Here is a 25639-nt window from a genome sequence, read left to right on the forward strand (position 1 = left end):
AGGTTGTGGAATCTCCATCTCTGGAGATATTTAAGAGTAGGTTAGATAAATGTCTATCAGGGATGGTCTAGACAGTATTTGGTCCTGCCATGCGGGCAGGGGACTGGACTCGATGACCTCTCGAGGTCCCTTCCAGTCCTAGAATCTATGAATCTATGAATCTACCCTTTAATCATTCTCAGGGCTCTTCTCTGAACCCTCTCCAATTTATCAACATACTTTGTGAATTATGAGCACCAGAACTGGACAAAGTATTCCAGCAGTGGTTGCACCAATAGAGATAAAATAACTTCTCTACTCCTGCTCGAGAGTCCCCTATTTATGCATCTGAGAATTGCATTGGCTGTTTTGGCCATAATATCGCACAGGGAGTTCATGTTCGGATGATTATCTATCATGACCCCCAAATCTTTTTCAGAGTCACTGCTTCCTAGGATAGAGTCCCCCATCCTGTAAGTATGTCCTATGTTCTTTGTTCCTAGATGTACATGTGATGTTGCACTCCATATGTTTTATGGAAATACGCTAATGAGTGTGAATATAATGTAACTGGAATATGCTTTATGCAAAAGGTCTCTTGTAAGGTATCATTACAAAGCTTATGATCTACTGAGTGTGTTCATCCTATTTGTTTGCATGTATTATTTCTATGTCTGGAGTTAGGAGAATAAGGTATAAACTTGTATTACTGATGTAAACATGTTAAGTGAAAGCCATTAAGGGTGCTTCAGCATCAATGAACTGTGAATGGGTTTGTTTACCTGCAAGCCTTCCTGTGTACCTGTCTTCCAGCTACTAGGTAATGAAGAAGCAGGTCTTACAGTGACATGTGATCACCTGAACTGGAATCCATCCTAAACCTGGTGCTTTTCCATTTAGAAGGGGGGTGGGGACCCAGAGAGACAAAAGATTCCCGCCTTAGGCCAAAGCTATAAAAGGGGGTGGAACAGAACAAAGGGGACTGCCAGTCATGAGAAATTCCCTAGTTACCACCTCAGTGGGAACTAACAAGGACTGTACCAGAGGAAAGGATTGGGCCCAGACTAGGAAGGAGTCTAGTCTGTGAAAGAAGATTACTGGAACATCTCTGCGGGTGAGATTTACCTGTATTCAGTTTCTTAATGTATTAGGCTTAGACTTGTGTGTTTTGTTTTATTTTGCTTGGTGTCTTACTTTGTTCTGTCCATTATTACTTGAAACCACTTAAATCCTACTTGTTATACTTAATAATATCATTTTTGTTTATTAATTAACCCAGAGTAAGTGATTAATACTTGGGGGAGCAAACAGCTGTGCATATCTCTCTATCAGTGTTATAGAGGGCAGACAATTTATGAGTTTACTCTGTATAAGCTTTATACAGAGTAAAATGGATTTATTTGGGGTTTGGATCCCATTGGGAGCTGAGTGTCTGGGTGCTGGAGACAGGAGTACTTCCTGAGCTGTTTTCAGTTAAGTCTGCAGCTTTGGGGGCGTGGTTCAGACCCTGGGTCTGTGTTGCAGCAGGCTAGCGTGTCTGGCTCAACAAGACAGGGTTCTGGAGTCCCAAGCTGGCAAAGAAAACGGGCTCAGAGGTAGTTTCAGCACATCAGGTGACAGTCCAAAGGGGGTCTCTGTGACCGAACCCATCACAGTACACATTTACATTTAGCTGTATTAAATGCATATTGTTTGTTTGTGCCCAGTTTATCAAGCAATCCAGATTGTTCTGTATCTGTGACCTGTCCTCTTCATTATTTACCACTTTTCCAATTTTTGTGTCATCTACAAACTTTATCAGTGATGATTTTATGTTTCCTTCCAGAGCATTGATATAAATGTTGACTAGCATAGAGACAGGAACTGATTCCTATGAGACCCCACTGGAAACAGACCCACTTTATGATGATTCCCCATTTACAATTACATTTTGAGACCTATCAGTTAGCCAGTTTTTCATCCATTTAATGTGTGCCATTTTAATTTTATATCATTCTAGATTTTTAATCAAAATGTTGTGCAGTACCAAGTCAAACACCTTACAAAAGTCTATTACATCAACACTATTACCTGTATCAACTAAACTTGTAAACTCATCAAAAAAAAGATATCAGGTTAGAAAGGATCTATTTTCCATAAATCCATGTTGATTGGCATTAATTACTTTACTCTCCTTTAATTGTTTATTAATGGGAGTCCCATATCAGCTGCTCCATTACTCAGGATCGATTTAAGATTGACAGGTGTATAATTATCCCTGTCATCCCGTTGACTTTTTTTAAAAATTGGCACAACAATAGCTGTCTTCTAGTCTTCTGAAACTTCCCAGTGCTCCAAGACTTATTGAAAATCAACATAAATGGTTCAGCGAGCTCCTCAGGCAGCTGTTTTAAAACTCTTGAATGCAGGTTACCTGGACCTGCTGATTTAAAAAGGTCTGACTTTAGTAGCTTCTGTGTAACAACCTCTAGAGACATTAGTGGAATGGAAAGAGTGTTATCATCATCATATGATGGGACTATGTCATCTAATGTTTCCCCAATACAGAACAAAAATATTTATTGAACACTTCTGCCTTTTCTGTATTATTGAAAATTCTATCATTTTCATCAAGTAGTGGACTAATACAATTTCCAGGATTCTTTTTGTTCTTGATATATTGAAAAAAATTCCTTTTTATTGTTTAACTTTGCTGGCCATAGAGTTCTCCTTGAGTCCTTTGACTTCCCTTATCAATTTTCTACAATTCCTAACTTCTGATTCATATTCCTTTCTTTCAGCTTCCCCCTTATTGCATTTGTTTTAGATAGACAGATAGATAGATAGATAGATAGATAGATAGATAGATAGATAATCTGTTGTGAGAAAGTCAGGCCAGACGGCTGCAAGAGGGTCCTGGAAGGCTGATATATTAGCCCTAGAATGTTAAAGGCTCTTTTTCCTACAAGCTGAAAAGTGGTTACCTCAGGTCAATTATGGACACCGGAATACAATTAAGGGCTGCCTGAGGCCTTTAAAAACCCCTCCTCTGGGGAGAACAAGGGGGAGAGGGAGAGAGAGAGAAAGAAAGACAAGCTGCTGCCAGGCTAGTGGCAACAGGGAAATAAACTGCTCCAGGGTGAGAGGCTGTGTTCCTTCCCATAGAGGAGACAGCCAAAACTGAGTGCCTGCTACAGGAAGGACTGACACCTCAGGGCAACCAACAGGATGACACCTTGCCGCAGCGAGGCAGCAAAAGGTATCCCTCTGGGTTTTTGTTTATGAGACTGTTTCTTTGGTGGAGGATCACCCTTAGGCCGACCCTCAGGCCTACCCTGAAAATACAACCAAGGGAGCACAGAAGCGGGAAGGCAAACCCTGCCTGAGTGGGACTGATTACCCCAGGCCCACCATTGCCTGAGGGGGAAGCGCTAAGGCTAGCAAGAGAAAAGAGGGGTCTTGCCACACGATATATCTATATTTATATAAAGATATCTATAGATAGATATATAAAATATTCTGTAAATATATAATAATATACTTACTGAATATAAAATACTATAAAATATTCAGTAAGTATATAATAATAGCTGCCTTCACGTCTCCTCTAAACCAGGTTCTTTTGTTAACCAGCACAGTCTTCTTTGTGGCTGTTTGGGCATCTAGTAAGGTGTTCTTAAATGAGTCCCAATTATCAGTCACATTTTTCTTTGTTAAATTCTTCCTCCCAGCTGATTTAGCTCATAACTGTTTTCAGGTTGTGACTTTGCACTTATTGTAGCACCAAATATATACATATTACTGGTCTGAACTTTATTCTGTTTGCACCTCCTTCTCAATTGTCAAGTATTTGGTTTCCCAGGGGAACAGCTTCCTGCTTACGTACAGGATGTTCTTTGCCATCCACCTCCTCGGACAATATGGCCCTGAGGCCCATTTTGGGGGAATCCATTTGGAGGATGAACTGTTTTGCAAAATCGGGCCTTCCTGTGCTCTTTTCTGGTCTGTCTCTGGAATCTCTTCCACTGCTGAACTACTTCCTCTTTGAATGCTCCCACCACTGGAAACATGCCTAGCAAAGGCAAGGCTTCTGTGTCCAGAGTGGCTCCTTACCCCTTGCCTCGTTGGTGCAGGGTTGATAAACCCCATCACACACCCACTCTCACCTGGACTATAGCAGAAAAGTCTGTTGAACTTTTAAGAAAACCAATATTTTCAGCCTCTCCCCTGTACATAACCAAGATGCTGGTCATCCTGCCTTTTACAGGGCAAAGACAAAATATGGGACACAGGAAGGAACATCTAGAAAAATATTTTGTGGTAAGATTTATCCCATTACACAGAGCAGAAATTACATGCTTCTAGAAATAATCACAAGAAAGGATGAAACCAGACAACTACAGTATATGATATCAAAAATCCAGTACATTAAGGAAATCATTCTTAAATAAAGTAATATAGCTACCTGCTTCCCAAATGGCCAATTCTTTCAATAGCTTCTGTGACTACAGTTGTTTCCTGTTGTTTTTCTGAAGGCTCAGTTGTTGCAGAAACAGATGAAGTTGAAACAGAAGGCAGCTATGTAAGAAAAGATTAACAAATTTTATGTACACTATTCCCTACACACACAAAACAATATGAGTTGTGGTTTGTGTCTCTGAAATGAATGAGAGTATAGCCAAATTCTGATCTTAGCTAAACTAATGTAAATCCATCCTGTTTCCATTGAATTTAATGGAATTAATGTGGATTGACACTGGTATAGCTGAGATTAGAATCTGGTCCTTTACATGTAATATTATAGGCAGGTGAAAATAATGTAAAAGGATTACCTACCACCCTTTAAAATAATTTATTAATATGAGATTTAAAGCATATATCAAAGAGCGAAAATGCAATTTCCTTCCCACTTTCAGCTTGCACTACTCCAATGTGCTTTCATGAAAATAAGAAATTACATCCTGCAATGGCAGTCCTCTGCTGATAATACTTTGAAAGAAAGAGCACTGCCCTTGTCTCAGGATCCTGCATGTGAACAGGGCAGAAACTCCTCACATTCAAAGGCCTAAAGTCACTGGTGGGGCCTGGTGCTAAAACCACCTGCTCCTTTCACATTAGATGATAAAAACTGCTTTTTAGATCCCTTTAAAGGCCCACTTGAGTGCACCCTTCAGGTGACAGACTTGGCTTCATTCACCTCTGTCAAGGGTGGAACTCCAAGGCTCAACCACTCTTGCACTGAATCTGTGGATTGCAGTCCCCCTTATTTCCCAACCATGATAACATGATAGTCCCAACTGAACCTGCAAGAAAACTTCTCTTGGGAGACTTGTGAACCATGGTTAATTAAAGTGACTCAAAACTGACTTCTTCAAAACAAACATATTGTTTATACACCCAAATGTAGATAGCAAGTAGAAAGGGATAAAACAACAAAAGGTCTATTTGCCTGGGTCTTACCTAACTCTTACCCTTTCCCTGAAAGTTTCCCATAAGTTCCACTCAGTCCAGGCCCCCTACTTCTGGGTTGCAAGAGACAGCCAGGCCATGCAGCATTTTCTGCCTCTCTCTCCCTGTCTCTCCTACAGTGTTTCCCCCAGGCAGCTGATGCCCACACACCCCTGCCTTCCTCTGTAGGAAGAAGTCTTTAATGGTTTAATGTTCCTTTGATTCTAGGCTCAGGCTGGGGAAAAATAAATCTGCTAGCGTGGCTGGAAACAGCATTTTCCAATTAATAGTTCCCACATTATTTTCTTAAGCACAGTTGGTATTCTCTTTGGAGGAACCTTGTGTCTGTCATTCATTTCCTGCTTGTTTTCCCCTAACAGCTTTCTTTGATTCAACTTCATGCAGTCCTACAGGACGATATCAAGCACTGAGGTACACAGAACATTCATAAAAAAATGCAGATATCTCCCCGGTTCTTCATAAGAATATTCCCATGTTTATCACAATTGTACAAAGTACAAAAGATTACATAACCTTTAAATGCTGAAGGAAGAGTGAGCTTTGATCCATCACATCACACAGCTTTCAGAGAACAATTACTAGTGTGACAGATGGTGAGCTTCTCTGTAATTATTTATAACTACTATATGTTGACCTGGTTATTGAGATGTTTACTGTGTGAATATATTGGTTTAGTTTAATAGTAATCTGTAAGAAAATAAACAGGAAGGAAACAACAGCTCAAGATAAGCTACCCTATAGTGAACATTAGAGGGTTATTGTAGGACAATGGGTGAGCCATTGGCTCTGAGGAGCCTGCCTCAATCTCCTGCGGAGCCTGCTGAATTGGTTTGGACAAGCAGAGCCAAAAGCCTGTCAACTGGCAAGCCCAAAGGAACTCTAGTGGGATAAAATGAGGTTCTCTTTCCATGGGCAGGTAATTGTTGGGAGAGCTGTTCAAACTAACACAGACACCTACTGGGGTATCTGAAGAAGCGAGGCCTGCTAAGGACACCTTCACAGAATGATAGGGCTTTAGGTAAGAAAGTCACGCATGTTGACTGTTTTAAAATCCTTTTTCTCTAAATGCTGCTCCTATTGTTAAAATTAAGCAACATACTGGCTTAAGAAGGCTGTCACACTTTATTCATCACTGGTCACAGACTCACAAAGGGATGGATGGAGGTGTACACAGATGGTTCTTGAGGGCTCCAGTAAACTTTCATTAATGGCCATGATAAGTCTCCCTATGGTGGAAATATGAAGAATTTCTTTGTGCTGCTTCTCTTGGACCACTTCCAGGGGTATGCCTGAGGTTTCCACCATGTGTTTCATCAGGTCCTGGAAAAAACAGTTACTAACCTGCTCAATAACTGTTCTTGTTTGAGATATGTTGTGCATGTCCATTCCATTCTCAGTGTCTGTGTGCCCACCGCAGAGATGTCAGAAATTTTTCCCCTCAGCGGTACCCATTGGGAGGCTCAAGTGCCCTCTGCTGTCATGCACCACTGTGTGGACATATAAAGGGCAGAGCCACCCCTAACTCCCCTCAGTTCCTTCTTGCTAGAATTCCAATGTAGAGGGGCAGGAGGGTGGGTCGTGGAATGGACACATGTGACACATTTAAAAGAATAACAGTTATTGAACGGGTTAGTTTTTCTTCTTCAAGTGATTGCACATGTGCATTCCACTCTTGGTGACTCTCAAGCTGTGAAAACAAGAGGTGGGATTGGACAACAACTCATCCAACTCTAGCATTGTCTCCAGAGCCTTGAGCCACAGCATAATGGGAGGCAAACATGTGGACTGAGGACCAGGTTGCCGCTCTACAAATGTCCACAATTGGAACATGTGCCACAAAAGCCACTGAGGCAGATTGTGATCTCAGTGAATGAGCTGTGACTCTGCTCGCAAGGGTGACATTAGCCATGTCATATCACATGCATATACAGGAGGCTATCCAAGAAGAAATTCTTTGGGTGGAGACTGATTGTCCTTTTGTTCTGTCTACCACATCTACTAACAGTTGGGAAGACTTAGAGAAGTGCCTGGTTCTGTGCAGTTAGAATGCCAGAGCTCTTCTGATATGCAGGGTATGGAAACACTCCTCTTCCCTGCTCGAATGCAGCTTCAGATATAATGCAGGCAAATAAATTGGCTGGTTCATATGGAAAGATGACACCACCTTTGGGACGAACCTTGGTTGAGAATACAGATAAACCTTGTCCCTAAAGGATATCACATAGGGAGGCCCAGACATTAAGGCAGGCAGCTCTCCTACCCTCCTGGCCGAGGTGATGGCCACCAAAAATTCTCTTTATTGACAGATGCAGTAGAGTGCAAGTAGCCAAAGGCTCAAATCAGGGGATTCATAAGTCTTGATAACACTAAGTTTAGATCCCACGGGGGAGTGGGAGTCTTGCACCTGAAGATACAATTTGACTAGGCCATTCAAAAACTTATGGATAGGTCATTAGAGAAAAATCCACTTCAGGATGGAACAGTGAAATAGTTGCCAGATGTACCTTGATCAAACTAGCAACCGAACTTAACAGCCAGAGCTAATGTGCATGTCGACTGTGTGCAGGCAAAGGGAACGTCTACATATAGATTGGCTAGACTTGTTCACAAATGTAGGGAAGGGAGGACATGAGAGGGTACCATCACCATTGAATCTAGATGATGATAGCTCAGAAAGTAGACTGATGCCAGCCAACCCTGTTGAACTCTGAGGTGCAGTCTGGCATACTGAACCAGGTAAGTGCAGGAACCCATGCGCCTCAGAAGCCTCAAACACTTTTGTGCTGTTGTGACCAGGTGAGCTTTCATATCTGTAACAACTGATTGAATTGCTTGAACCTTTGAGTCTGGAAGAAAAGCTCTGGCCTGAGTTGAGTCCGTTACAGCCCCTATAAACTCAATCCGCTGGACTAAGGAGATGAGAGTCTTCTCTGTGTTGACTAGCAGTCCCAAAGCTTTGATTGTCGACTGGCTCAGGGATTCACTGCACTGTACCTGCAGTCTGGATCAGTCCTTGACAAGCCAGTCATCCAGACAGAGTTGTACTCCAGATATTCTGAGGAATGCAGATACTACTGCCATAACTTTTGTAAAGACTCTGAGAGCTGCTGACAGGCCAAATGGTAGCACAATGAACTGGTAATGATTTTGATTTACCAAAAATCTGAAGTACATCCTGTGAGCTTCATTGATTGCCACATGGAAGCAGACATCTGTTAAGTTAAGGGTGGCACACTAGTTTCCAGGATCCAGGGAGGGGATAATAGAAGCTAGAGTGACAATGCAAAACTTCATTTTTTAAGAATTTGTTGAGTTGACACAAGTCTAAGATTGGTCTGAGACCCCTCTTCACTTTTGGGATTAAGATATAGAGGGACTAAAACCCCTGCCATCTGAGACAGTGTTGAACCTCCTCTGTGGCCCCAGAGCAAAGGAGAGATTGTACCTCCTGGAGGAGGATCTTCTCGTGAGAGTAGTCCCTGAAGAGGGATGGGGAAGGAGGGTGGCAGGGAGGGGTAGAAACAAATTGGAGGGTATAACCCACTTCCACAGTGCTCAAGACCTACTGGTCTGAAGTAACTTGGTATCAAGCACTGAGGAAGTGTGAGAGACCATTTTCAAAAGTAGGGGAATTTGGGTCTGGAGAGATGGAGACTGTTTGCATCCTCAACAGGCCCATCAAAATGATTGTTTGGCACTTCCCACATGTCTTGAAGGGCCTGGAGCTGGGGCCAAAGTAGCAGGAGGAGGAGATCTGAACCTATATCCCCTGGACTTCAAGGCTTGTAACTTGGTTAAACCAAATCCTATTTCATCTGGAACAAGACCATGCACTGCTCCTCCAGGAGAACTATTTCTCTGCTAAATGACATACCAGACCTGCACTAGATTTTTCTCATGTTCTTGTCATTGAGAATGTGAGATATGTGTACAAATGGGTAACCTAGCTGTGCAGTGAAAAGTCTGTGGGTCAAATATGGGGTGAATAATTAGGAACAACTGAAGCTGAGGGAAAGGACCCTCTGAATCTTGTAAGAGAGATAGAGAGAGGCTCCTGTAGGCTTTGGAAGGTGCACAGAATCTGAGGTAAGGAGTTGGGCTATGGAATTTACACATGCAATCGAGGCCAGTAGAATTTAAAAGTCCTGGGAAATAAAATGCCATCTTTTGTTTATTTTCTTTTTAGCTCCTTAATTCTGCCCTGTAGCACATTTACATGTTGAAGGTGGGATTTTCAAAGCCTTCAGTGTTAGTAGTAACTGGAAGTAAATTACTTCCCTGAGAGTAGAGTTAGGCCAACACTGAGACTGGGGGCTTTTGAAAATCCCACTCTGTGTCCCAAGACAATGCCTATTTTAAGTATTACCTTACTTTCATAAAACATAGCAAGTTCATGTTATTTGTGAATATGCAGAGGGAACTACTCTCTCTCTCTTAATCACAAAACAACAGACATCACAAAAAATAAAAAGGAGATTGCAGAATTTGGCAGCCCATAACCTGGAAAGAGATTCTGTAACACCAACAGACCCAGTCTTAAATTCCAGCCAATAAGGGTCTGATCCAATTCTGAAGCCAATGAAAAGCTCCCATTGACTTCAGTGAAACTAGGATCAGGCCCTAAGTGCTTAGTGAATGTGTGCAATGAAAGTCATGTGACTGCTTTTCAAATTGTTTGGGTGTTAACTAATTGTAACTTTGAGGGAGGGAATGGCAGAAACCAGAAGGATCCTTTCTACCTCCAAGAAGAAGAGTCACATAAATGGTTAACACATGTTTTCTGATCTTCTCTGAACTCAAGAAAGAGCTGTAAGGTAATATCCCCAGAAAGTGCATGTGGGGTGACCACACTATTTCATTTCATGTAGTGTTAAGATTCACCCCACCATCCACCCTTGTAAGGCTTTAAACCAGTGATACTCAGACTGAGGCTCGTGGGCTGCAAGCGGCTCTTTAATGAGTCTAATGTGGCTCTTTGCAGCACACGATACTAAAACACTGTGTTATTTAATTATTAACCAATCAGGATGCTTTTACTATGTTATTAACCAACTGTAGTTGATAAAATAATAATACTTGGTCAGTCATTTTGCTGTGAGCATTATATATATAATTAACTGAATTAACAATGAAACAATGAATTCATACTACCGCAGCTTTTTGGGGTATGGTTGATCGCCAGTTTGGCTCCTGAACCACTGAGGTCTGAGTATCACTGCATTAAACTATATAAGATTCCTATTCATGTTTAGGGAAAGGAAATAATTTTTGCTACTGAACACCTTGGATCTCTCTTGTCCGAGCTCAGTACTTTGGCATACCATTTGATGGTTGGTAGAAGTCTCCAGCCTTCCGCAAAGCATCTCTCTTTGCAAGATCTCATTTTCAACTTGCATAGCTTTAATGACAGCAGCAGCAGATTGCTCAGGATCCTTCTTCTCACAAACATTCCTTCGAGTTGCTGACAGTGGCTTTTCTGGTCGACTTACTGGTCCTGACATCGAAAAGTAGCAAGAAATGTCTATTGATTATCTCATACATGTATAAAACACTGTAAAAGCCCATGCATTAAATATCTGGTCTCGTTATTAACAAAGGGCTGAACTGGCAGCTTGCAACCCGGCCCAAGTAAGGCACAGCATATAGGTGATGCTAATGTTTGTTTTAACATTAGAGTTCCAGGTCTTCTCTACCTTGGACAACTAGTGAACAAATGACATCACAAGAAAGTATAGATAGCAGTGTGGCTGCAATAGCATGGGCCCGGCTGAGCTGTGCCGAATACATACCCACTGGTTTCCGGCAGGTTTGTACTCAGCACAGCTCACCCATGCTCATGCTGCCGCTACCCATGCTACCACAACTACACTGCTATTTATACTTGTGTTAGCCCAATAAGAACTAGCATGAGTATGTGTACATGAGCAGGGGAATCACACCCCTAGTACATAATGTAGACATAGCCAAAGGCAAAACAACCAAATACAATCCTTCCTCCACAACCCTCAAAAAGCCCCGACAGCTTTCAGGCCTACTGTTTTTAAAACACAGCTTAATCATACTATAAGAATGATAACAGGGACATTGAAGCCAGCAAAACTTGTATGGTTACCAGTCCTAGCTAATATTCCTCCACCTAACATCTGGAGTCAGAATGCACCAATAAACTGCCCCCCAAGCTACAGAAAATGACACACTTGCCACTGTTCAGGAATATATGGGATGCACTGCATCACCAATTACATAGCAGAAATCCTATCTGGACAGTGCTGCATACTTTCCATTAAGATGATAACATCATCAGCTTACTGTGGTGGACAGGATGGAAGAGAGCCTCTGCTACTACCAGGAACTCCCACTGCCACTACCAGCCACTCCTTGGCTTTGGGCTTCCCACACCACCTCTGGAGACAGATTAACAAGTTTAGATGTGGCATTGTTCGCTGCTCAAGACTGACTATGCCTGTGGCCTGGGTATCTATGGTACTGTGAAAGATGCAGCACACATGCTGGATGGTTGCTCTTTTTGTGTTGGGCTCCCCAGAGGTCTTCCCAAGATGATCACTGTTAACTCAAGCTGCTGTTGTTTTTCTCCAAACCGTCCCTTGGTTGTCTTGCTCACACACAATTACTATATGCATATAATACCCTGTTTTAAAAGTGTTTGAAGGAAGTGCAACACACATCTTTCAAAAACTGGTCAACGCCAGGATCTGATCCGGCAGGTATTGCTACAAACATTAGCTGGTGCTGGCATCCAGGTGACAGGTGGAGTTTGAGTTTCTCTTTTGTTTAAGAAGGAATATAATTTCTTGGTTTTGTTTAGGTTTTGCATTAATTAAGGAGTCACTGTTTGGGTTTTTCAGTACTGTTAACTTTACTGGCTCTCGGGATTCATTTGGAAGCAGCTGTGCTTAGCTTGAGAAGTTTTATTACAGTAATAAGTCCATCTGACCCTCTTCCATTCATTTGAATAACTGGGTTTATGTCAGATATCCTCCACACCCCCAAAAAAACATCTTTTTGTAACTGATGGTGAACTTGCCTAAGGGGAGTGGCTGGATTACAGAGAGCTACCATCTTTTGACAGTTCCTCTGAAGATCCAGTAGTTGACATGCAGAGGCTGCCTTCCTGTCAGCACCCTTTCACCATAGGGAATATGTCTGTGTAAAGAAAAGGGGGCAAGTATAGAGCAATAGGGAGGATGGAAAAGGAGGGGAAGAAGTCTTCATTCTGTGGGGGTAGGGAAAGAAGAATGAGGAAGCAGAGAGATGGCATATATAGCCATGGGCTTGCTCCTGTTCCACTGACTGAAGTCAATGGAATTTTGAGATGAGAGGAAGCATAAAAATGGGCAACAGCCCAGGAGAGTGAAGATAGAAGTGTGCAGAAGGGACAACATCTGAGCCAGGGCAGGGGAAGGAGAATGGAAGCTCACACTGTATACTTTACATATTCTCATCTGTCTTACTAGAACAGGTTCTTTCATGTCCCTCCTGGTGCAGGGGTCCAGCAGAAAGTGGCCGAGCCATTTTACTTCTGACCTTCATAGGTCTGATTGGAATGTAGGTTTCAGCAGCATCTTTCCTCTTTGCAGACAGAATTCGTTCCTGTTTCACATCTGCAGAAAAACAAGTGAGAAGAGTATGAGAACTAGAGTCACAGAGTTTAAGGCTAGAAGGAACCACCAGATCATCCAGCCTGACTTCCTGTATATCACAGGCTACCACCATCACCCAGCTCCTGCACACTAAACACATTAGTCAAGTGAAATTCAACTGGATTTAGGAGCAGCAACTCAGTGAAGACTTATTAGGCCTTGTCTACAAACAAGAGTTTTGCTGCTTTAACTATGCTGGCAAAGTTAAAGCAGTACACACACACACACCTTTCCCCTAGTGTAGATGTAGTTATACTGTTATAGAAGTGCTTACATATAGCTTATTCAAGTACAATGAAGCTAAATAAGCTATACCAGTACGAAGCGCCTAATACCTGTATAACTGTATCTACACTAGGGCTTTTACCAGCATAATACATCTGTAAATAAAAACATATACCTTGCCAACATAGTTAGGCCAACAAAACTTGTTAAATGTAGATTAGGATTTAGACACAAATTTTGGATTACAAGGGAAGATGTGATGATCTATACTATTATGTTCACCACTTTTACAAGACTATGATAAATTTTGTACAAAGTATGCCTTGTGAGCTATCATTTGAAAGCTCATAATATGCTGAACATTATTGTCCTGGTAAACTATGTGTATCAGTATTGTATGTAAAGTTACAAGATTCTACTGTATAACATTGTTATAACATGCTCCAATGTTAAGAAAAGCAGGTCCAAACCAGTTTCTCAGGAATAAAAGTCAGGCCAACACCCAGCCAGATGTTAAAAGACTATCACCTGCTTAAGTGGCCATTCTCCATCAGGGGGAAGATGTGAATAAAAAATTTACATTTCATCACAGGGATGGTTCAAACCTCACATCTACAAGAGACTGCTTGTCACCTGCTCCCCAGCTGGGGGTAATCCTTAAAGAGGGGAGAGGGTTATAAGAATGAGAGACAGTGACCTCCCCTTCACCTTTCTCTCCCCCCATCTCTACTCATGGCAGCTTCTGGGCCCACAAAGGGGGGCTGCAGAAGGACATTGCAGCAAAGATAGTCCTGTGTTTCTTCTTTGGATCTTTCAGGACCATTGATCTTTCTGCTTTTGAAGAACAAGACTGCTCGGCAGTCAAAATGACATTTCAGCCTCAAGCACAAGGCAAGAGAGAGACGTGACCCCGCCTGCAAGGGCAATAGTGAAAGAGAAGTTGCAGCCAAGAATCTATGTCCTTATTGGTAACCATTTAAAAAAAATAGAACTTTTGAAAAATGGAAAGCATTCAGATAATAAATGTTGTCCTCAAACTTTTAAAGTTTAAATGATTGATGACAGAGGTTTAGAGTTGAAGACCCAACTCACAGAAAAGAGAGGTCACTTACTAGTAACTGCCTCTATGCATTCCCACTTGTGGGATATAGTGACCCTGGCATTGAGCTGCAGAACTGCCTTTTAAAAGCTGTATCCATTGCACACAGGAGACACAAAGCCCAATGCTGGTACTAGTTTGCCAGGTCTTAATACGGCTGATCAGATCGTATGCTGTGTCTGTGTTTCTCCAGCAGCAAGGTTGCAAGTGAGAGTCAGCACTAGAGACCGAAGCTGCATTTTCTATCTTTACTGTTCTTTTCTCTCTCTTTTGTGGGTGTTTGCCTCATTTAGCCTTAGGGAAAGCAGAATCTGACTTCAGCAAAAACCACAGCTCCAGCCCACCTCAACTAACTAGTTTTCTTGTCCCCAGAAAGATCAATTACCATATTTAATACCACCTAAAAGACCGTCAGATGGGTTTTTCCCTTAAAAACTCTCGACAGCTAAAGGGAAAGGTAATAAGGAATACTGTTAAAATTAAATCCTCACTTAACACTTTACATTTCAAATGCTTCAACTGTTTTCCCCCATTTATTCTATATCTTTAAAAAAAGGTTATAAAGATATTTAATGGTCTAGGCCAGGGGTTGGCAACCTGCGGCACACGTGCCAAAGGCGGCACGTGAGCCGATTTTTACTGGCATGCTGCTACCAGCTGGGGTCCCGGCCGCTGGCCCCACTCAGCCCGCTGCCAGCCTGGGTGAATGGAACCCCGGCCGGCAGCAGGCTGAGCGGGGCTGGCAGCCAGGACGCCGGCTGGCAGGAACTGGAGGATGGAACCCCAGACCGGCAGCAGGCTGAGTCACTCAGCCCAGCGTCGGTCTGGGGTTTTGTCTGCCAGCCCCGCTCAGCCCGCTGACGGCCTGAGTGAACGGAACCCCCGGCCAGCTGCGGCTGAGCAGGGCCGGCAGCCGGGACCCCGGCTGGCAGGAGCCGGTGGCCGGAACCCCAGACCGACAGCAGGCTGAGCCGCTCAACCCGCTACCGGTCTGGGGCTCCGGCCACCGGCCCCTTGCCAGCCGGGGTCCCGGCCATCGGCCCTGCTGAGCCTGCTGCCAGCCTGGGATACCCGCCGCCAGCCCCGCTCACCTCGCTGCTGGCCCCCTGCCAGCTGGGGTCTGGGCCTCTGGCCCTGCTCAACCCTCCTGCCGGCTTGGGGTACTGGCAGCCAGCCCAGGGCTCTGCTCCTGGCCTGGTCCCAGCGCTCTGCAGCCCTTATCAAAAATTACACTACAATTAGCTTAAAAACTTTAAAACTTAAAAACTTTGTATATTACAGCAATTGTTAAAACATGTATGATGTTAATAAATACATAGGTTTGATGAAACAAAGTAGTTGTACTTATGTGCCTGTACTTAATTTGTGTTTTCGATGATTTACCTTCTAAAAAAATCTCGCATGTCTCGCACCCCCAGAAAGGGCATCTCACACCCCCAGGGGGTGCGTGCACCCCAGGTTAAGAACCACTGCACTAAACTGATAAGATCTGCATTTTAATTTAATTTTAAATGAAGCTTCTTAAACATTTTAAAAACCTTGTTTACTTTACATACAACAATAATTTAGTTATATAATATAGACTTATAGAGAGAGACCTTCTAAAAACGTTAAGAAGTATTACTGGCACGCAAAACCTTAAATTAGAGTGAATAAATGAAGACTCGGCACACCACTTCTGAAAGGTTGCCGACCCCTGGTCTAGGCAGGCTACAGTCTCTGTTCTAGAAACCCTGACCCATGTTTAACTGTTTAGTGTGGAATAGCAATAGGGTCATGTTAACACCTTTGATTCTCTGATCCCATTCATTCAATCAAAATTAGCACTACAGACACATCTGAAATAAGTGTCCATCTCAGGAATTATTGCAGGGCAGGACCCACATTTCTTAAATGCCCTACATGGCTCACGACCCAACATGGCCCCTGCCATTACCCAAAGAGGGTAGCTACTTATACTGTGCTAAAAACTACACTACACTAAAAACTGATTTAACTAAACTATATACAAGAAGAGAATTAGACTACAATGGAGCAATTCAAGGACATGAGGTGTTCTGTTAGTTCTCTACAGCAACAGCAAAGGAACTGAGGCAGTCAGGGGGTGCACTCCTTTATATAGTGTAGGGAGATGACATTCCCCTTGTGTGAGACCACTTGTGCACCCTACAAACAGACATGGCTTTTAAAGGCAGTTCCATAGCTTGATGCCGGGGCACCATATGCCACAAGTGGGAATGAACAGAGGACGTAAAAGAAGACATAATTACTGTGCAAATTAATAGAAAAGCTGATATAGGATTCAATTAATAAAGAATTAAAGGACAGGAATATAATTAATGCCAGTCAACATGGTTTTATGGAAAACAGATCTTATAAAACAAACCTCATTTCATTTTTTTATGAGATTACAAGATTGGTTGATAAAGGTAACAGGAAAGATATAATAGATTTAGACTTTTGTAAGACATTTGAATTGGTTTCACATGATATTCTGCATAAAAATTAGCCATGTCCAATACCAACAACACTCATATTAAATGGATGAAGAACTGTGTAACTGACAGGCCTCAAAAAGTAATCATCATTGAATGGGGTATTTCTAGCGGTGTTCCACAGGGATCAGTTCTAGGCCCAATGCTATTCAACATTTACATCAATGATCCAGAATCAAATGGAAAATCATGGCTAATCAAATTTGCAGATGAAACAAAGATAGGTGGAACAGTAAATAATGAGGATAGGGGAGTCATAGAGAGTGATCTGGATCACTTGGTAACCTAGATAAAAAATATGTGTTTTAATACAGCCAAATGCAAAGTTATACATCTAGGAACAAGGAATGCAGACTATACTTACAGAATGGGAGACTATCCTGGAAAATAGTGACTGTAAAAAGGAGGTAGGGGTCATAGTGGACAAGCAACTAAACATGAGCTCCCAGTGTGATGCTGTGGCAAAAAAGGATAATAAGATCCTTGGATGGATAAAGAGGGAAGTAGAGAGGTGATTTCACTCTGGGTTGGTGTGATGGGCTGTACAACCCCCACATTGGGGAAGAGGGGGTTAAGGAGTAGCTCTGGTCACAGGAGGCTCTACCCAGCAGAGCCTTCTGGATGTGCTGTCAATGGAGATGGAGCTTACAAGGCACAGCACGGCTCAGTCAGGGCGGTCAGTGCAAGGGAGCAGACCTCCACTGGTAGCTCATACAGGAATCCAGAAGGAACTCCACACCACCCTGAAAAGATTCAAAACCGCAAACCACTGCAGAAGAGACAGCACAGAATCTGCTTCTGAGTGGGGAAGGGAACCTCCTGCCCCCCTTCTGGGGATACATGTTGCAGGTTGTTAGCCAGGCCTTCACTGTGCCTCTGGAGAGGCAGGGATGCAATAGGAAGTAACCCATGGAATAGGCTGGATGATACCCTGGCCCACGTTGCACACCTGAACTGTCTGCCCCAGGTCCCTGGGTTGGAACCTGGAGGAGTGAGAGGACCTGGGTTCCCCTACCTCCAACCCCCAGGCTCAAACCCACTAGGCACTACAACCAACCCCCAGGTTTGAACCCACTATGTGCTACTACTACCCTCAGACTTGAACCCACCAGGCACTACTGCCAAACCAGGACTTGAACCCACTAGGTGGTATGACTAGCCAGTGCGCTGATGACTAGGGGACGTGGTCTAGGGAGACAGTCTCCCATTACAATTAGTGAGGCCAGCACTGGAATACTGCATACAGTTCTAGTGTCCACATTTAAACAGGATATTGAAAAACTGGAAAGGGTGCAGAAAAGAGCCACAAAAATTATTCTAGGGCTGGAGAAAATGCCTTGCAGTGAGAGACGTAAAGAACTCAATCTGTTCAGTTTATCAAAAAGAAGGTTGAGAGATGGCTTGATTACATGGTGAGAATAAACCAGGTACTAAAGGGCTCTTTAATCTAGTGAAGAAAGGCAGAACAAAAACCAATGGCTGGAAGCTGAAACCAGACAAATTGGCACCAATATTTCACAGCGAGGGTGATTAAACATTGGAACAAACTACCAAGGGAAGTGGTAGATTCTCCATCTCTTGAATTCTTCAGATCAAGACTGGAATCCTTTTTGGAAGATATGCTATAATCAAACACAAGTTATTGGCCTAAATGCAGGGATACCTGGGTGAAACATAATGGCCTGTGTTGTACAAGAGGTCAGATTAGATGACATAAGGTTCCCTTTTAGTCACAAACTCTATGCATAAAAACTAGAATTACTACTGCAACACTGCAGTTGAACTGGTACAGGACACAAAGACTTACTTGTCAGATTCTGCTTAAATTCCAGCACAAGAGCACCAGCATCGAGGTCACAGCATCTTCCAGCCTCCTGATACTTCGGAACATCCTTCAGTAATGACTCACTGCTGGGCAACTGGAGGCTTCCAAAACTTGCAACTGTCTCTTCCACCTGAGAATGCTCCAAAAGCACATCCTCCTCAACAGAGTCATAGTCATCACTAGAACAGTCCTTCTCCATCCTTTTCTGACTTACACGGAGTTCCAAACTTCTTCTCAATTCCTGGTACAATCCAGACAGATTTGTCAGCAAAATCTCACATATGTCTTTCAAAATAAAACCAATTAAACTGCTGCTCCTCCCACCCCCAAAATAAAAAAATACAAATGCTTTTTATAAATACACACAGCTGGAAACATTTTGGGCCTTCGCAAGCAAGAGCATGGAAGTATAGTATTTCAGGGAAAGCTATGAAACTGAGTAAATAGACTAAATTTCAAAAAAAATAATTTTTAAATTAAAACGTAAGTCGCTGAGGGACAGCAATGCAAAATTTAAATCTACAAAAGCCAGGAAACAGTATACAGCTACACACCTTACCTTCTCCCATATACACAGCAACAGTGCTCACAAACATTTTCCTTTGGCAAATCAGCCCTACTCAGCAAGGTCATACCTAGACAATCTTAACTCAGCTCTCTGTTGCCAGTGTTCCAGAGGGATTAATGTTTATTTCTCACAGTTGTGGCTTTCAATCTGGCAGTAATCCCCTTTAGAAGCCTTCACCAGTTATTACAAACAAACCTGTTTATTACAATAATATTGTGAACTATAATATATTACTATATATTACTATGGCCCATTACAACAATCTGTAACTCACTAATACTCCTTTGTCCTATGGCCGAGGAGGTATTAACTTCCCCCTTCATGGTGAATGCTCTCTTGCAAAACATATTAACTCCTTATCTGTTCCACCCTTGTATTTAGCTGTGACACTCTGAGTACCTGAAGAAGAGCTCTGTGTAAGGTTGCAAGCTTGTCTCTTTCACCAACAGAAGTTGGTTCAATAAAAGATATTACCTTACTCACCTTGTCTCTCTAATATATTACTAGTATCTTTCTGAGAGATGTATGGCATAATGAACTCTTATTTATTTTATTTTTACAAAAATGGAAATGTCATTGTCATACTCAGAGGGGTAGCCGTGTTAGTCTGTATCCACAAAAACAACGAGGAGTCCGGTGGCACCTTAAAGACTAACAGATTTATTTGCATCTGAAGAAGTGGGTTTTTTACCCATGAAAGCTTATGCCCAAATAAATCTGTTAGTCTTTAAGGTGCCAACGGACTCCTCGTTGTTATTGTCATATTAAGACTCTGAGCTACAGGTAGTCAGCCAAAAGTTATTTTAATTCTGTAGCATTTTTGTAGTATTGTGTGTTTCTCCTTGTTTTTTAAAATACAGAGGGGTGGCTCTTCTTTTCTTTCCATTCTCCTAATCTTTTTGCCTCCCCTTCTCTGCAAGAGCCATAAATTATTGGGGAGGCTATCTACTTCTCTAGTGAAGCGTTCTTGTTTAATGAAGGTGGCTTTAAGTGTGTTAAGGTGCACATTCTGGACTTTCTCTTCAGAGCATATTCTGTGGTATCTAAGTGCCTGGCTGTAGATAACATATTTCTTGGTGTTCTGGAGTGGTTGCTGGATCAGTGGAAGTAAGGGTGGTGATCTGTTGCTTTCTTGTATATAGTTGTCTGTAGGGTTCCATTGTTGACACTGATTGTGCTGTACAGGAAGTTGATGCTGGTGTTGAAGCGTTCTACAAAGTTTGATGGATGGTAGTTGTTGATATTGTAGTGGAAATCAGTGTTTAGGTTGTCTGTCTAAAGGATAAGAACCTAAGGATGGCCATACGAGGTCAGACCAATGGTCCATCTAGCCCAATATCCTGTCTTCTGACAGCAGCCAGTGCCAGATGTTTCAGAGAGAGTGAACAGAACAGGGACATTTAATGGATGAAAATATCATTGATGTATTTCAGGCATATAGTTGGTTTCATGTTGCCTTTATCCAGAAATTCTTCCTTGAGGTGGCCCATGAAGAGGTTGGCATGTTGGGGATCCATCCTGGTACCCATGGCAGTTGAAGAAAACCACTCAATGGATGTCCCAGAATAAAAGCTCAATAAGCACTGGAACAGGGATTGTATAAAATATGCCAATGGCCAAGGGTTTTTTGTTTGTTTTAATATGCCTTGAAATGTTATACAAGATCACATCTGGCATAGCTCAGAACAGAACCTAAGTTTCTTCAATTTAGCCACATTTCCTCTCAGAAATAATCTGCCAAATGTATCTGCTTGACTCTTTTTTTTATAGAATGGGGCTACTCCTGCATGCGTAACTCACTGTTTCAGTGCAATACACGTCCGACTCTAGCAGTAGCTGGTCCACAGACAATAACAGCCTACTACTGCTAACAACTTTAGCTCAAGTTGCGGTATCTATGGTGGGGATCTGAATGTCCTAGGTTCAAATCCTACTGACAACCCAGGTGAATATTATTAAAGTTACACATGACAGAATTTCCTTTTTTTCATTTTTTTTTAAATCTAGAAAATTACATACAAAAGGAGAGGCAGTGAATAAGACAGGTCTGAATAGTAACCAAGATTGATGGCTGTAGGACCCAAGCTCATTTACTCGAAAAGTTCATAGTGGGGGAGCAGGAGAATAGAGAAAGACAAAAGATGTTTTTTCTTGTTAAGGTGCTGGACTAAGTCCAAGGAGAACTGGGTTCTAGTCCTGGCTCTGCTAAAGTTTTTTAATAGGATTTTGGATAAATTACTTAAAATCAGCATTTTCAGAGGTGGCTGATAATTGTGTGTTCCTCATTTACTGGGAAATCAACTTGAGCTAGCTAGGGAATGATTTTCTGAAGTGCTGATCATTCAGAATTGTAGCTGAAGTGCACAGGAGTTGTGCATGCTTAGCCTTAGGCCCTAGATTCAAAAGCAGTGCTGAGCACCCTGCCACCCAGTGGAATTCACAACCCCGAGCTGGATGCCTGGACTCCTCATACAATGCATGAAGACAGCTGGGCACCAAAAAAGGGATTCACAGAAGCCAGAGTGTAGAGCAGGAAGCCACCTAAGCTAGCCAGTAGGAAATGCCAAGGAGAAGGGCGGGGCCTAAGCCCTGCCCCTGAAAGGGAGTTGGATGCTGTGATATTACACTCCGTATTCTTTATGGAAATATGCTTATGATATGGATATGGCATAACTGAGATATACTTTATGCAAGATGGCTCATGTAAGATATCATTGGAAAGGTTATGATTTACTGAATATGATTATCCAATCTGTATGCCTGTATCATTTCTGTATCTGAAGTTAGGAATATTGACCATGTATCTGTATTTCAAATGTGCTACTTTGGGTGTCACTCACAACTAGCCCTTCAGGTACAACAGTGAAAAGCCAGATGGGGCTGATGGCCCATTAGGAAGAAACAACAAGACTGTGAAGATACTAATCTTTCTCCTTCCTGAGAGTTGTCCTGGGATGTAGCTGTGACACTACTAGGTCAGGTAGTCCTGCCAGCTGGTATTAAACACTATCTTGGACTTCTAGTAATTTTCCACTCACCGGATGGGGAGGTCAAGTTTGGGAAACAAAATGCTTCCTGCCTTATGTAAATTCTATTTAAGACTGGGAGGGAAGGCATTCCAGACTCTCCTCCATGGCCTACCCAAAAAGAAGGACTGCTGAAAGAACCTGAAGGGACAAAGGAACTAACCTGAAGGGAAAGGCAGGGGTGAGTCCAGACTGAGAGATAGGGATCCAGTCTGTAAGAAGAAATAACTGGAACTCTGAGCTACAGAAGCTCTGCATCTTATCTAATTCAACATTTAGGGTGAGAAATTACATTTTGTAACCAATTTCTTTAGTGAATCAAGCTTAGTTTGCGTGCTTTGTTTTATTTGCTTAGTAATCTGCTTTGTTCTGTTTGCTATCTCTTATAATCACTTAAAATCTGTCTTTTATAGTTTATATATTTGTTTATTATTAAACCCAGTTTGTGCAATTTCTCACTGGGGGGGCAAGAAGGGGTGCATATCTCTTTTCACATTGAGGAAGAGGGTGCATTTTTACGAGCATGCGCTGTGCAGATTCTTCTATACAGCACAATATACCTTTGGGTCTGCACTCTAAGGGAGGTGGCCCCTGAGTACTGGGGCAAGTCCGTTAAGCTGTGTCTTCCCAGAGCTGATCTCAGTATCTGTGTCTTTCTGCAGCTGGGTGTGGCCCTGCCTGTGTGTGTGCTAGAGGAGGTTTAAGAGCCTGGCTCAGCGAGACAGGTTAAAGGGGGCCCATGTTGGCAGAACACGCGGGCTCAGTGATATTTCAGCCCATCAGGTGGCGCCTTGAAAGGGGGCAACCCATTACAGATGCCTAACTCTGGGCTGGAGTCTGCTCAGAATTCACAACTGTGAACCCTCTCCTGGAGTTAGGGACCTAAACCGGAACAGCCCTTTCTCAAGTAAAAAATGAAAAGGAGGTGCCGCCTCCTTTATACCCAAGAGTGCAATCATTAGAGCACTACCCAGGATGTAGGAGATCCAGGTTAAGTCCCCATTCTGCCTGATTCAGACCAAGGACTTGAACGTAGGTCTCCTAATTGCATCTCTTAACCACTGGGCTACGGGATATTCTGGGGTGGGGTGGGGGATGTCTTTTTTAAACTCGCTTGTTGAAATGGTTCGACTTTGGATGAAACACTGAACTATTCACTGGAGCAGGGACTGGAACCCAGGTCTGCCAGGGGAGTGTGCTAATCACTAGGTTATCCAGTCACTCTCTCTCTGACCTCCTGAATATTAAAGTATTTTACACAAAGTGGAACAACTTGAACAGAAGAGAGTGAGAGAGCAACACCCCAGAATACCCTCTAACCAGTGGTGAGCTGGAGCCGGTTCACACCAGTTCGCAAGAACCGGTTGTTAAATTTAGAAGCTGGTGTAGAACCGGTGGTTAAAGGGGCCGGCGGGTGGGCAAACTCCGGTCCGCGGGCCACATCTGGCCCGCGGGACTGTCCTGTCTGGCCTGCCTGAGCTCCCAGCTGGGGAGGCTCCCCCGGCCCCTCCCCTGCTCCCGCCCCCCCCTCGCAGGGCACCAGCGCTCTGGGCAGCTCTGCAGCTCCTGCCGCTTTGAACAGCATGGTAAGAGGGCCGGGGCTGGGAGAAGGGGTTGAATAGGGGCAGGGAGCGGTTGGAGGGGGCGGAGATTCTGGGGGGGCGGTCAGGGGACGGGGAATGGGGGGGTTGGGTAGGCGTGGGAGTTCCGGGGGTCTGTTGGGGTGGTGTTGGATGGGGTCGGGGCAGTCAGGGGACAGGGAGCAGGGCGAGTTGGGTAAGGGGTGGGGTCCTGGGGGGCAGTTAGGGTGGGGGGTCTCGGGAGGGGGTGGTCAGGGGACAAGGAGCAGGGGAATTGATGGGTTGCGGGTTCTGAGGGGGGCAGTCGGGGGCAGGACGTGGGTTGGGGTCGGATGGGTGGGGGGGAGACAGGTACACGGGGCTTGTACTCACCGCACAGTTCCCTACCGGGTCTTCAGTGGCACTTCGGCAGCGGGGGGGGGTCTTCACTCGCTCTGGGTGAAGGAACTGCTGCCGAAATGCCGCCGAAAACCTGGTGCGAGTGAAGGCCCCCCCACCCCCCTGCCGCCGAAGTGCCGCTGAGGACCTGGTAGGGAAGAGTTATTAGGATTTTGGGAGCTCATCACTGCCTCTAGCTTAGGGCACTCAGCTAAGAAGGGGGACCCGGAGTCAAGGCCCTGCTCTGAATCAAGCAGAGCAGGGATTTGAAACCAGGTCTTCCACATCCTAAGGGAGTGCTCCAACCATCGGCTATTAGGGGACACCGCCTCAGCTGGCTTTTTGTGAGGGCCAAGATTTGGTACACATGTTCTTAGGCAGCTTCTTAGCATGTCTACCAGATCAGGTGAGACAGGCAGGGGAATGTCTAGCTTGTGAATGTTGCTGGGGTTTAGGCAGGAGTTAAGTGCCAAGCTGCGTGGCAGTGTTGAGTTTCAGGAGGCTGTGTGCAGGCCCAGAGGCAGAAATTTAGTTGCCAGGGGGACTTTACCGGAGGAAAATTAGACACCTAGAAACTTTAGGCACCAACAGATTACACGGCAGCTAAACTGTGGTTCTGTGAATGTCAGTGGTGCCTAAACACTGCACTTAGGCACTTAGCTGCTAGCTTAAATCTCCCTTGTAAATCTCACCCTAAGTGTCCCAAGCTGGGTGTCCAATAACTGAGGCACTCAAAATTCATGCACTCTTTTGTAAATGTTGGTCAAAATCTCTTTGTATCTCAGATCCCCATCTGTAAAATGTGATTAATAATTCTTTCTTACTTCACAAGGGTGTTGTGAATACTAATTCTTTAATGTCTGTGAGACTCAGATACTATGGTGAGCAGCATAGCAGAAAAGCTGTGAGGAAATAAGTAATTCCGTATTCAGTGCAGGGTTTGGACGGTGTGCAGTAAATAAATCCTGGTGCCATATAATGAATAATGAGGTTAAAAAGCAGTGCTGAACAGCTGCCTCATTCAATCTGCACCATCCATCAGAGTGACGGAAACCAGCTTCAACAGTGTTACTGAGCATGCTCAGTCTGTGTGAGCATGTTCAGTACAAGCCAAGCAGAAAATCTGGGCGGGCACGTGACCCCACATGTCCCCCACCCAGCCAACACATTGCCTCTGCTATACAATGAGGGCTCAATTCTGCTCCCTTTACTCCTATTGACTTTAGTGGTATATGATTGGGACCTGAATGAGACAGGGACCCTGTGAAAAAAAACAGACTATATTCGTGTGCATTGAAATCTTTATTAATTATTATTAATAATACTTTCAATTATAAGACCTAGTTTTCAGCTGC

At 43.5% G+C, this 25639-nt stretch overlaps 1 protein-coding gene across 1 annotated transcript in view; it reads right to left on the reverse strand.

Annotated features, from left to right (window-relative positions):
• KIAA0556 (KIAA0556 ortholog) overlaps nucleotides 1-25639 on the reverse strand; it is a 190311-nt gene that overhangs the window by 109170 nt on the left and 55502 nt on the right. Inside the window, exons 7-10 of the mRNA XM_029911288.1 lie at nucleotides 18715-18973; nucleotides 12900-13049; nucleotides 10749-10921; nucleotides 4424-4536 (exon numbers count right to left, since the gene is read on the reverse strand). Of these exons, the coding sequence (XP_029767148.1) occupies nucleotides 4424-4536; nucleotides 10749-10921; nucleotides 12900-13049; nucleotides 18715-18973 (695 nt within the window). The remainder of the gene's footprint in view (nucleotides 1-4423; nucleotides 4537-10748; nucleotides 10922-12899; nucleotides 13050-18714; nucleotides 18974-25639) is intronic.

The sequence above is a fragment of the Terrapene carolina genome, unplaced genomic scaffold, assembly GCF_002925995.2.
Source record: "Terrapene carolina triunguis isolate 2854851 unplaced genomic scaffold, T_m_triunguis-2.0 Scaffold93, whole genome shotgun sequence".
NCBI lineage: Eukaryota > Metazoa > Chordata > Testudines > Emydidae > Terrapene > Terrapene triunguis.